At 42.9% G+C, this 13,257-nt stretch overlaps 1 protein-coding gene and 1 long non-coding RNA gene across 2 annotated transcripts; both read left to right on the forward strand.

Moving 5' to 3' along the window:
• Positions 1 to 3,446: 3,446 nt before the first annotated feature.
• LOC144714497 (uncharacterized) lies at positions 3,447 to 4,942 on the forward strand. The gene is made up of 2 exons (XR_013584368.1): positions 3,447 to 3,609; positions 4,191 to 4,942. It is a non-coding gene; the product is annotated as an uncharacterized LOC144714497 (long non-coding RNA).
• A 40-nt stretch (positions 4,943 to 4,982) lies between these two features.
• LOC144714496 (CBL-interacting protein kinase 18-like) lies at positions 4,983 to 6,664 on the forward strand. Its single transcript, XM_078589250.1, has one exon. It carries the CDS (start codon positions 5,174 to 5,176, stop codon positions 6,389 to 6,391), a length of 1,218 nt encoding a protein of 405 aa, XP_078445376.1. The 5' UTR covers positions 4,983 to 5,173; the 3' UTR covers positions 6,392 to 6,664.
• Positions 6,665 to 13,257: the final 6,593 nt, after the last annotated feature.

The raw sequence follows: 13,257 nt of genomic DNA on the forward strand, positions 1-13,257 counted from the left end.
ATTGGGATAAAATAATTTGTTTATAAATATTTACTCCCTTAACGCCATTTGCGCAATTAAGTCAACACAACTGTGATCAAATATGCTTTTAGTAACTTTGGGTTGGAGCACAAACTTTCCAGGATCTAGCACAGACTTTTATATATATATATTCTAAGAAATTATTTTTTTACAAATAAAGGATTATAAACTTTAAGTTGACCATAAATAATTGGTTTATCGTGTATGCCTTTTTTTCAATAGGAACAAAGAAACCGACATTCTACATGTAGCATAGCGATGTCCGTATCTTAATTAATCATTTTTACGTAAAATTTTAGGTTTAGTGGCTAATTGTTATAAAAAAACATAGCAACTTTCTAATTCTGAGCTTATCTGAGAATTTGTATTGTACTTTTTCCAATCTTCATCAAGTCAGAGTTTCACTTCGCAATCAAGTGGCATATTTCTAGTTTTCCACCCCATCCTTCCATTCTATTTTGTGTAAGGAAAGGTTGAATTTGTGTTGAGAAATAAGGGTTCCAATATTTGAGGGTAAATTTTTTATTAAAACAAATATGAACCTTTTCAAGGGCTGCTATCAAATTCATTTTCCATGTTGACTTTGAGTTCACCATTACCTATTATAATGTTGACATCACCGACATCGATAACTTGACTTACAGTTACCTTAGAAATAAATGATTTTTTAAAAGCTGTTTTCTCTATCAATCAAATAAAATCTGACTCCGTTTGATCTTACTAGAAATACTGATAACTGTAATTTTGAAACTATAGGAAGTCTAATGTAATTATGAAACTAACCCCACTTAGAGTTCTATAATTCAAGAGGAGAAAGTGTAATATTTTTATGGAGTTCAGTCTGGTGCAAGTAAAAAGTTATTGGGTAAGCAAGGGAAATCTCTATAATTGGGTAAGCAAGGGCAGCTTTCCAAGGAAAGCTTTTGTTGAAGGAAGAACCAAAACTAGAGTTTTTGGGAAGGTTCTATAAAGTGTTACCCAAGAGAAAACTCTCTGTTTGTTGGAGTCTATTTCAAGCTTCCCATACATCCAGGATAAAATGTGTAGCATCTCTCTCTTAATTCCATTCCACTTTCCCTCTTAAATAACATTAAAGGAAAAATATATTTTAGATGAAGGTTCATTGTTCCCATAAATGACTCTGTAAAAAAGGCTAACACTGTGACATATTTAGGGAAGGACACGGTCTGACCGAAGTTCAGTCAGACCGGACCGAACAGAACTGTCAGTCAGCCTTTTTAGGGCTGATCAAAACTTCCGGTCTGGGTCCGGTCCGCACATTGAACTGGACTGAACTTCAGGTTTAGGTTTAGGTTTTTGATAAAACCGGACCAAGACCAAACCGTGTCCTAACCTAGACATATTATTAGATAAAGGACATTTTTTCACCCCTTAGTTCAAGCCTGTTTCTGAAAGAGCGTCAAGTACCACTTGTGTCAAATATTGATTGTCTAGCCTTTTCTCCAATAGGGACTCAAAGGTTTGTATTTCCCATTCTATAATCCTCGCACTAGATCTCTTCATATTTATATTGTAATATATTTATTTAAATATTTTTTAATCAAAAAATTTATTTTCAAACGAGAAATTTAACTTAATATCCATTAGTCCCCACCCCATATTCTCATCTAGTTGAGACTAACGGGATGATAAAGGCAGATAGTATGAGATAGAGGATAGAGATGCTTGAAAGTAAACAATATGAGAGAGATGTATGAGGATATAGGTGATAAAAATTGAAGAGCTTGAGAGACAGATAGAAAGAAGAGATGCTATAAAGTGAATAGTATGACAGAGAAACAATGATATGCTAGAAAGGGAAAATTATAAGAGAAGTGAGGCAAACAAATACATGAAAGATATATGAAAGATATACTTTGCCACATTTAATTCTGTGGACTCTATAATATTATTTATAGTTATTCTCAATGTATTGACATCTTTTCATTACATTCACTACGTTCCGTCTGCCTTTTTTTCCTTTTATCCATAAAAGATTTATCTTCTAATTACCCAGATTTCATTGAGGTCAGACCCTTGGATGCCACATACTGAGGATTTAAAATAGTTTGGATATTTTCAATTGTGTCCAATGATATTTAAAATCCCCAAAATCAAATTCCGGTAGGATAATTCAAACGCTTTTTGTCCCTTGTACTTGCAAACCACAAAATCACATCACTTACAGAAATTTCCCTCTTCAGACGTTTCTATGCCTCTTGTTTATCCTAGAACTTTAAATATTTTTCCCCTCGCATTATCTCCCCCCTGTTCTAACCACACACATCTTCATCTCTCCCTCCCACTCTTTCCAAAAGTCTCTTATCTGTGTTTGTGACTAGGGTTAACTAAAACCCTGGGCTGGGTCAAGTTTTAGATCAGGCCAATCGGTTGACCTGCCCTTTAGGATGGGTTAATTGGTCTCCACCCCGGGTCGGCCACATCCTTGCCTTATCCTCATTGGACAGTCGAGGCAGTTGACCCATGACTCAATTGTCTCAACATGACTCGAGCTCCGAATCCTGGGGTCCACATGTCAGTCAACAAGGTCGAATGATTGGGTGATAACAGTCAGTTGACCAACCCAAAGTCAATCCTACTCCTTGACTGCCTGTCCCCTTGCCAGCTCTATTAGCCAGGGTGGGGTTAGTTGACCCACAGATCAGTTGAGCTAACCCTACCCTATCCGTGGACTTCCTTAACAGTCTTCGGGATGACGTGCCAGATGATGTCGCCAACGGATGTTCCGTCATTGCCACCCTGGAGTGTTATTCCTGTCGGGTGGCAAGTTGAATCCTATGCCAATGACTTAATTGCGCGACGGGACGTTGTAAGTGGCAGAGCTGCCTTGTTGCCACGATCCACTGAAATACAGTTGGTGTCGTACGGAATCGTGTTGGAAAGACCTTCACTAGAATATCCTTTCAATCTCAATCCCGGGCTTCGGGATGTCCATCAGAATTATAATAAAGAATGTGATAAAGTTGCTTTTAATTGAAAATTTTATCTGGCAAAATAATTAATTGAAAGAAAATATAGTAAAACAAAAGTATTACTTTTTATTCGAATTAAAATATTTTTTTATTGCTATTGCATATCCTCCAGGCACGCAGTATTGGTGCTTTCCTGAATCACAATGTTACAACATGTTCTTACTATTTCTTGGCTGACGTGTTCAATTGAGAACCATCGGCTAGACAAGTCAATTTCCCGTGGGCGACAAACGTGGGGTCCAGAAAATGCCACGTTTCGAACAGCCATTCGTCCAGTCGAAGGTGGGCCCCACCTGATATGGGCTTAGTCCTATCCGCCGCGTCCCGTGGGGCCCACCCGCCAGCCTATGATAGATCTTTCTCGAAATCTTTTATGTTTTTAAAATACATAAAAAAATATTTAAAAAGTAAATAAATACTCGGCCACGGAGATATTAACGGACGGGGGAAGTTTTGGCGAACGCGGTAGATCGAGTGGCCAGTAGAAGTTAGACTTGCTCTCTATTAATTTCTTGTTCACTGTTCTTCAGTTCTTGCGAGAATTCAATCTATAAATTTTCTATTTGCTGCCGGATATTTTGTCTAGCTCACTGAGGTACGCTAATTTCGCTTATTTTGAGTTATTTCACTGCATTTTAAAACGATTTAGTTCGTCTTGTTCTTCGTTCTTTATTCTCTTTCTGCCTGTTGCTGCTCTCTTGTGTCTCGAATTTGATAATGTTGTTGCTTCAATTCTGCCACTTGCAATATGATTTTATCTTTGTTAGCAAGTAGGAAGATCTTTCTCTCCAAAAGTTCATCCAGGAATCTTCTTAGAAAGCATAAACATGGCAACCCACGTCAGTTTCGTCTTCTTCCAAGTGGGTGATCCCCTGTTTTTGATCCATCAGTTCTTACTAGTTTCTGGATTGTAGTTTTATTAATGTGATCTTGGGTTACATTTATTTTCTCCCATCTTCAGAAAAATCTTGGTCCATTAAGAAAGTTGAGGCGCATTTCCCTTTTAGTTCTTACTATTTCAGGATTGTAGTTTTATTAATGTGTTCTTGGGTTACATTCTATTTTTCCCGTATCCCTCCAGATAAGAGACAATCTTGAGAAAATGATTGGTGGATTATTTTCTGCAGAAATTCATTGAAATGAAATTAATGCGCAGAACTGCTATTTATTTTGCAGTACTGTCTCTATCATCAGGGAATGTGGAAATATGAGTTTGAGTAATGAGATTCTTGTCTCCTCAGCCGAAATCACAACGCTTGATCAGCTTGATCGACCATATTGCATTTTCATGGTCTCAAGTTTCACATGGTTGTCCTCACTGGGCCTTTCCGCTGGAAGAAGATTCAGCCGCTGACTCCATTTCTGTCAATGCTGAAGGTATTTGAAGAATAATTGGAAGACGACGAGTAAGATTAAGAAGCCATTAAAGAAGATTAAGAAGAAGAAATAAGAAGACAAAGAAGGAGAAGAAGAGAGAGAGAGGAGAAGAAGAAGACGAATAGTGAAGAGAGAAGAAGAAGAGGGAGAGGAGAAGAAGAAGAAGAGAGAGACAGTGAAGAGTTAAGAAGAAGAGGAAGAGAGAAGAAGAAGAGGGAGAGAAAAGAAAGAGACAAAAAGAGAGAAGAAGAAGAAGAAGAAGAAGAGAGAGAACAAATAAGGAAGAGGAGAGAGAGAGATAGAATAAGAAGAAGAAGACGAGAGAGAAGAGGAAGGAAAAAGAGAAAAAAAGCGAAGAAGAGAGAGGAACAAAAAGGGAAGAAGAGTTAGAGAGAGAGAAGAAGAAGAAGAAAAACAGTGAGAGAAGAAGAAGAAAAAGAGTGAGAGAGAACAAGGAGATAATAACAGAGAGAGAGAAGAAGCGAGAAGAAGAAGAAGAAGAAGAAGAGAGAAGAAGGAGAAGAAGAAGAAGAAGAGAGAAGAAGGAGAAGTTAAAAAGAGAAGAAGATAGAAGAAGAAGAGAGAGAAGCTGAAGAAGAAGAGAGAAGATAGAAGAAGAAGAGAGAGAAGAAGAAGAAGAAGAAGAAGAAAAGAGAAGAAGAGAGAAGAAGAGAGAAGAAGAGAGAAGATAGAAGAAGAAGAGAGAGACGAAGAAGAAGAAGAAGAGAGAGACGAAGAAGAAGAAGAAGAGAGAGAAGAAAGAAGAAGAAGAAGAGAGAAACATGGCGCGGACGGAGATAAAACGCGAGATCCTCCTCCAAAAATACGAGCTGGGCAAGCTCCTCGGGCAGGGCACCTTCGCCAAAGTCCACCACGCGCGACACATCACCACCTCGCAGAGCGTCGCCATCAAGATCCTCGACAAGAAGACGATCATCCGCGCGGGCATGATGGATCAGATCAAGCGCGAGATATCCATCATGCGCCTCGTCAAGCACCCCAACATCATCCTCCTCCACGAAGTCCTCGCCACCAAGTCCAAAATCTTCTTCGTCATGGAATACGCCAAAAACGGAGAGCTCTTCTCCAAGCTCGCCCGCGGCCGCCTCCCCGAACCCACCGCTCGCAAGCTCTTCCACCAGCTCATCCAGGCCGTCCATTTCTGCCATCTCCGCGGCGTCTTCCACCGCGATCTCAAGCCCGAGAACCTCCTCCTCGACGATAACTTCAACCTCAAAGTCTCCGACTTCGGCCTCTCCGCGCTCTCCGACTCCTCCCGCAGAGACGGCCTCCTCCACACCGCCTGCGGCACCCCTTCCTACGTCGCGCCGGAGGTCATCCTCATGAACGGCTACGATGGCGCCACGTCCGATATCTGGTCCTGCGGGGTCATCCTCTTCGTCCTCCTCTCCGGCTATCTCCCCTTCCACGACCGCAACCTCATGGAGCTCTACCGCAAGATAACTCGCGCGGAGTTCAAGTTCCCGGCTGGGTTCTCCTCTGAACTGCGCTATCTTCTCTCTCGCATGCTCGAGCCGGACCCGAGCGCGAGGATATCCATGACGGGTGTGATGGAAACGGAGTGGTTTTTGAACGGAGGCGGCGTTACGGAGGGGAAGAAGGCGATGGGAACGGTGGCGCTGGCGAGGAGAGTTACGGCGTTTGAGATTATCGCGTCCGCGCCGGGGTTGGACTTGTCGGGGATGTTCGAGGCGGGGGGGAAGGCCGAGGCGAGGTGGTTCGTGGCGCGGGCCGGGGCGGGCGCGGTCGTGGCTCGGCTCGAGGCGGTGGCGGAGGAAGCGCGGTTGAAGGTGGGGAAGAAAGAGGACGGGGTGGTCAGGATGGAGGGGAAGGCGGTCGCCATTGATGCGGAGATCTTTGAGGTGCAGTCTGGGCTGCTTCTGGTGCAGTTGATGCTCGCCGGGGGCGACCCGGCGGAGTACAGGCGGCTCTGGAGCCGCTCCTTGTCGCCCTCTCTCCAGGAGATCGTCTCCGTTTGATAGATAATTCAGAAGCAAGCGTCTCGAAGACAAGCTTCCGGTGTGAAACTTCGGGGAGAAGGAACATGCACTGATCTTAGAGTTTGAGCAGTTTGATCTCTCTTTGACGTCTTGGAAGGGAGGAGGAACATGGACTGATCTTAGAGTTTGAGCGGTTTGATCTTTCTTTGACGTCTTACGGAGGAAGAACATGGACTGATCTTAGAGTTTGAGCGGTTTGATCTCTATTTGACGTCTTACGGAGGAAGAACATGGACTGATCTTAGAGTTTGAGCGGTTTGATCTCTATTTGACGTCTTACGGAGGAATAACATGGACTGATCTTAGAGTTTGAGCGGTTTGATCTCTATTTGACGTCCTACGGAGGAAGAACATGGACTGATCTTAGAGTTTGAGCGGTTTGATCTCTATTTGACGTCTTACGGAGGAAGAACATCTTAGATAGATGTTTTTCCTGTGTGTAATACATCCTGAAGGCAGAAGTCCCACAATACACTATTACTTATAAACAGACGCTAAAAATCAAACATGTGATATATTGGATGAACTCATAATATGATTGAACAATAATTTGAGTTATAATGCAAAGTCTTCCAAAAGAAAAATTGTGAATATGTAAAGACCCCCTATCACAAGAGTGAGGGAGAGAGGCGGCTTGACTTGTCAACCCCCAAAGAGAGGAGAAATGGAAGTGATGCAGGATGACTAGAGGCGACGGGACGGGTTGATGCAGGATGACTAAAGGAGACGAGGCGGGATGACAACGGGTGTAGGATATTGGACGACTAAGGAATGGGTAGGATAAAACCAGACCACAAATCACATGATCGATTCCGAAGAATTATATCCGATGAAATAGTGATAGTGCATCCCCTTTCCTCGTCGAGGGCGCAAGTACTGTCTTCAACCACCGCGGTGAAAACAAAGCAACACGTTCAATAAATCTGGACGGCGATCGCTAGAAGATTCAAAGGCCTATTCAACTAGTAGCTTGAAGATTCAAAATCCAAATCAAATCCGACGGTGGTGGATAAACACTCGAAGAATATTGGATGAATAACACAATCACCAAAGACTGCAGATAGTACCTCGGCACTAGAGTAGTGCGTTGTGGTGATGCGAGAGATTCTTGATGCGTCGTTGGCATTGGCGATTAACGTGCGCTTCGACAAGATGTTTCAGATCCAACTGTGCTGTCAGTTGGCGGTCAAGGGGGGAGTCACCCCCTTGGGGGGTTCGGGGCAGCGCCCCGAAATCTAAACGGTATGCGCGGCGGAAAGTGGCTGCGAGGGCGTCTAAGGGCACGGCGGGCACATGCGGCCGGGGCGCGGCAGGCACAGGCAGCTGGGGCGCGGGCGGCCAGGCGCACGGCAGGCGTGGGCAGCTGAGCGAGTAGCGGGCGCGGGCGGCCGCCGAGGTGTAGGCCAGCCGCCAAGGGCGCGGCCTGTGCGGGCGGTTGCCTGCGTTGGCGGCGGTCTGCGTGGGTGGCTTGTCTACGCGGGCGGCTGGCCTGCGTGGGCGACGATCCGCACGAGCGACTTGCCTGCGCGGACGAGCGGGCTGCCTGGGCGACTTGGCTGGGCAGACTAGCATTTTGTGTGGGCGGCCAGCCTGCGTGGGCGGCGATCTGCGCGGGCGACTTGCCTGCGCGGATGGGCGGCCTGCGCGGCCTGCGCTGGCAACTTGCCTACGCGGACGGGCGGCTTGCGCGGGCAACTTGCCTGCGCGGGCGGCAGTCTGCGCAAAGAGGGGCGGCGGTGGCAACAGCAAGCGGCGGCAGCAGCGACCCAAGAGGGGAGAGAGTTAGGGCAAATCTTCCAAGAAGAATAAAACTTCAATTCTTGAAAATAGATTCACCAAGTGTATCGTTCAACATTGGCCTACATATAGGCCTTGGAGGAAAGAGAAAATACGAGAAATAAGATAAAATAGACGCCGTGTTATCGTGTCATGTCAAAGGGCAGTTCTGGATCTGGCGTTGACGACCTGTCATGATGCGTGACGTGTCGTGTGTAAGTGGAGAAGCGACTAATGCCAATGCGTTGACTTGGTCGTTATCAGGGCGGTTCTGCAGTTGATGTTGGTGACAAATCATGATGCGGGACGTCTCGGATGACGGTGATGGCGCGTCCGAAGATGGTGCGTTGACGTCATTGCCACAAGGGAAGTGTGCCTCCCCCCCTTTCTTGTTATATTGTTAGGAAGGGCTCATTTGGGGCCCATTTACTTGGTTATTTAAAGAAGTATCACCCCTTATAAAGCCTGCTTTGAATTAGAGCCTCTAGCTGTTTTCTTATTCATTATTATTGTCTCTATTCCTCTCATCCCTCTCCAGCTTGGTTGATTCTCTTTTGGATTATTCCATCATGATTACTCTCTTGCCTTGGGAATTCAAGGTGAAGCTCCTCTACTACATCATTTGACAAGCCTAAACCCAACAGCACGGACCTTGAATGTTGATGTCACCTCACTAACTCAAGGAGGTTTATTATCTTGCCCTATACACTATCATATAGATCTTTTCCAGGTTTGTAAATTATGAATTTTACCATAGCATCATGGGATTTCTTTGAAGAAGTGGTATTAGAGCTACTTATTTTTTATTTGAACTTGATATGGCATCGTCATCATCTTGTTTTGATGTTGAGAAGCTAGACTGCTCGGCAAACTTCAACTTGAGGCAGCAACAGGTGTACAATATGTTGATCCTGGAGGATTTGACATTGACCTTGGATGGGCCAAAACCTGATAATGTCATGGAAACAAATTGGCAATAGTTTCAACAGAAATTCGTGAGAACAATTCACTCACGTTTGTCCGATGGTGATCTTAATCATGTTCTTGGCGACAAGGATCCCACAGCAATTTGGGGTAAGCTGGCTAAGTGTGACACTAGTCATGTCATGGATTATATTCATGCTGATGTTGGTGGCCCATTGATGTGTTGAGCCATGGAGATGTTTGGTATTTTTTGGCCTTTCTTGATGATTTTTCAAAGGTTTTCTCATGGTCTACAACTTGGTGCGCAAGAGTAGAGAACCAAACGGGCAAGAAGATCAAGGTCTTTCTGGGAAGAAGTACTTTAAAATTATGAATTAAATCAATTATTTGAAGAGCAAGGCATTCATCATCACTTTATGGTGGAGAAGATCCCTCAAGAAAATGGCATTGTAGAATGCGCAAATCACACTATTGAGAAGACATCAAGGTGATTGCAATTGAATGAAGATTTGTGAAAGGGGTTTTGCACCGAGGTGCTTTAGGTTGCAGCATATCTGGTTAATAGATTATCAAATTCTGGTCTTGAAAGGAAGGTGGTAGAAAAGGTATGGAGTAAAAAACTTGTTGGCTACGTATTATGTGTATTTGGACATCCAGGTTATGTTCTTACACTTTCTCATGATAGACTGAAGCTTGAGAGAAAGTGTAAGAAGTTCATCTTCTTGGGGTATAGGGACAAAGTGAAGGGCTATCAGCTTTGGGATCCAGAATTCTTTTGTTGAGCATGCATGATGATTGTGTCCAGCAAGGATATATTTTTTGGTGAAAATCATATGGTGAAGCCTTCTAATGAGAAGGGAAGTCAGAATTATGATGGCGTCAATTTTCAAGATATGACTTGGATGGATGTGGAGAATGTTTAAACACCATTCAATTCAATTGAAGGTGGAGAATCCGCTGGGGAGGCTATGGAAAATTATTAGAGCGCTAATGTTAGATGGGTGAGGCATGAGACGAGGCTACGCGCTTGTCTTGTTTATAATTTGATTTTTGCTTTGTATGAAGGATATGGAGAACCAATATCTTTCAAGGAGGCACTTAATTTTCCTAAGAAAGAGAAAAGGCCGCACACAATGTTTGAGCAGTGTGCATCCTTGGATAGGAACCAAAAATGGGAGTTGGTGGAGCTTCTAGTTGGGAAGTGAGCTGTCAAATGCAAGTGGGTGTTCAAGAAGAAGACACCACTTTCCAATGCAGAGAATCCATCATACAAAGCATGGCTTCTCGCGAAGGGCTTTCAAAAAATAGGGTGTTCATTATGATGAAATATTCTCACGTGATGTGAAACACACATCCATTGATATGGCTTTAGCCATTGTTGCGCATGACAAAGTGGAGTTGGAACAACTGGATGTGAAGATAATATTCCTTCATGGTGGTATGGAAGAAGTGATCTACATGCAACAACCTGAAGGCTTCACTATACAGGGGTCAAAAAACCTTTTGTGCAAGTTGCAAAAGTCCCTATACAGGATGAAGCAATGTCCCAGGTAGTGGTACAGGAAGTTTGACTCACACATGAGGCTTATTGAGTATTCCAAGTGTGAGTTTGATTGTTACGTCTACATGAGGATGTGTGAGGATGGTTCTCCTATTTATTTGATACTATATGCAGATGATAGGCTCATTGCTCCAAAGAGTTAACATGAAATTGAATCTAACGAAGATAATATTGAAATGAAGTTAAGCTCATATGCTATTTCCATTGGGTCTCTGATGTATGTAATGATATGTACAAGATTAGATATTGACCATGCAGTTGACCTAGTGAATAGGTTTATGAGAAAGTCAAGAAAGGAGCATGTAAGTTCGATGAAGTTGAACAACTGATCTAGGACTTATCTTTCACAAAGAGAGTTCACTTTCAGTATGTGGTTATGTTAATGTTGATTTTTAAGGTGACATTAGCAATTGAAGACGAACGACTAGTAATGTGTTTACGGTAGGTGAGTAGGTTTATAAGCCAAAAGTCAACACTTAAGACTTATGTTGCATTGTCGACAACATAGACAGAGTAAAAGGCAGATATTGAAGCTCATAAGTTGGCCTTGTGGTTGAAGGCCTTTTTCAAGAACTTGGTATTTCACAAGGCGGAGTTCCTATGTTATGTGGCATTAAAAATTGTATTTGTTAGGCAAAGAATCAAGTCCATCCACGGTACAAGCCCATTAATGTGTAGTATCACAAGATCCATGAGCTGTTAAATTGTGGGGAGATTCTTCCCTAGAAGGCTCACATAGAAAAGAATGCCGATGATATGTGCATGAAGGTTGTCACAACAGAGAAAATTTTGAACTTTATGCACTTCCATATGCCGTGATGGAGGTGGAGAGCTTGGAATGTGGTGAAACAAAAAGAACACCAAGAATGACTAGGGTTTCTACCAGGGTAGAGTTTGTTGGGAATATGTCATGTCCCCCATCATGGGATTGAGGGAAATGTGGGGTTTGACTTTTCAACCCTCAAAGAGAGGGACACACGAGAAACATAACCCCTCCCCCTTATTTTTTTGTTAGAAAGGGCTCCTTTGGGGCCCATTTCCTTGGTTATTTAATGGGGGTATCACCCCCTTTTTGAAGCCTGCTTTGAATTAGGGCCGCTAGGTGTTTTCTTGTTCATTCTTCTTGTCTCTCTCCTTCTCTTCCCTCTCTACATTGTTTGATTCTCTCTTTTGGACTATTCCTTGGTGGTCACTCCCTTGTCTTGGGAATTCAAGATGGAGCCCCTCTAATAAAGCATATGAAAAGTCTGTGCCCAGAATCAGGGACCTTAGACAATGATGTCACACCAACGACTTTCAAAGGTATATTAACTACCTCTATACACCATAATATCGATCTTGTCTAGGTTGGTATATTTTGCATTTTTTCATAGCATTTGGGATTTATTTCAGCTAATCAACCATACAGGTAATATCACCAAATTATATTTAATGTTTCAAGCCAGAAGCCTCAAAGCAAAACTGAAGGGAATGTTTCAAACACATAGTAAAAAAGTTGATAAATGGTACTGATGTATCCAAACTCATGCTTGAAATTCAACATTTTTTAAGGGTTTATGAAGCTTATATTATAGAACTAACATACATATTTCATGATAAATTTTATTTCATGCAATTATTCACTCATTATGTAAAACTTCCTATTTTTAACAAATTTTTGCATGACTAAAAAAATATTATGTGATTCGTTGATGAAGTAGAAAGAAAAAAAAAGTAATATATATAAGAATAAACAAATAAAAAAAAGAGTTTGCGCTCCTAAGGATGTGCAAGGGGCTATGGCAGCAGCTGCAGCCAAGCCACGACTTGAGGACCACGACTGTCAAGGCCGTAACCACAGCTCCTCGAAGAGGCCTAACAGGTACACATTACCCCCGATTATGAGCGTGCTAAAGGTAAGTCCTCTATTTCTTTTGATTCAATTGGCATTCATTTTGGCATTAATATACCGCTTACAATTTCTATATAAATCATTATGGGACTACTATGAATAGATGTTTCATAAAACTAAGGGCTAGGCCGGGCAAATAAAAAAGGAGCAAATGAGCCCGCGGCCCACCTATACACATAATTATGAATAAAAAAATTTGTGGGCTTTGCACAGCCCGGGCCCAAGCTCGAGCAAAAACAGGCTTTTCATAAGTCCAGCGATATAATCTCGACCGTTCATCTTCTTTAAGAAGGTTGAACGATCAAGATCAGTTCATATTACTTTATTTTAATTTACTTTATTCCTTTTACTTTATTTCCAGGCTATTTTTCTTTTTCTTTATTTCCAGATGAAAACTCAGCGAGGAGCGCCGACATGAATGAATCAAATGGCGACATGTGTATGTTCGAGTTGACGTGGATGCTGCTGACTTGGAGGGGACCATCAAACTAAAAGGGGTCCACGGCTAAGATTTAATCATAGCTGTTGAATCCCCAAGGCGTGGATCTAATGATCTAGGGGCTGCACCGACATTTTCATCCTCATGCCGCCGTCTCCATCGCTGGAGATGTTATTCCAGCGACGAGAAGACAGATTTCTGTTGATTCGTCGCCGGAGATGGGGGTGGAACGGTCCCATTTGGGTGAGGAAGGT

Source organism: Wolffia australiana, chromosome 17 (assembly GCF_029677425.1).
Source record: "Wolffia australiana isolate 7733 chromosome 17, ASM2967742v1".
NCBI classification, from domain to species: Eukaryota; Viridiplantae; Streptophyta; class Magnoliopsida; order Alismatales; family Araceae; genus Wolffia; species Wolffia australiana.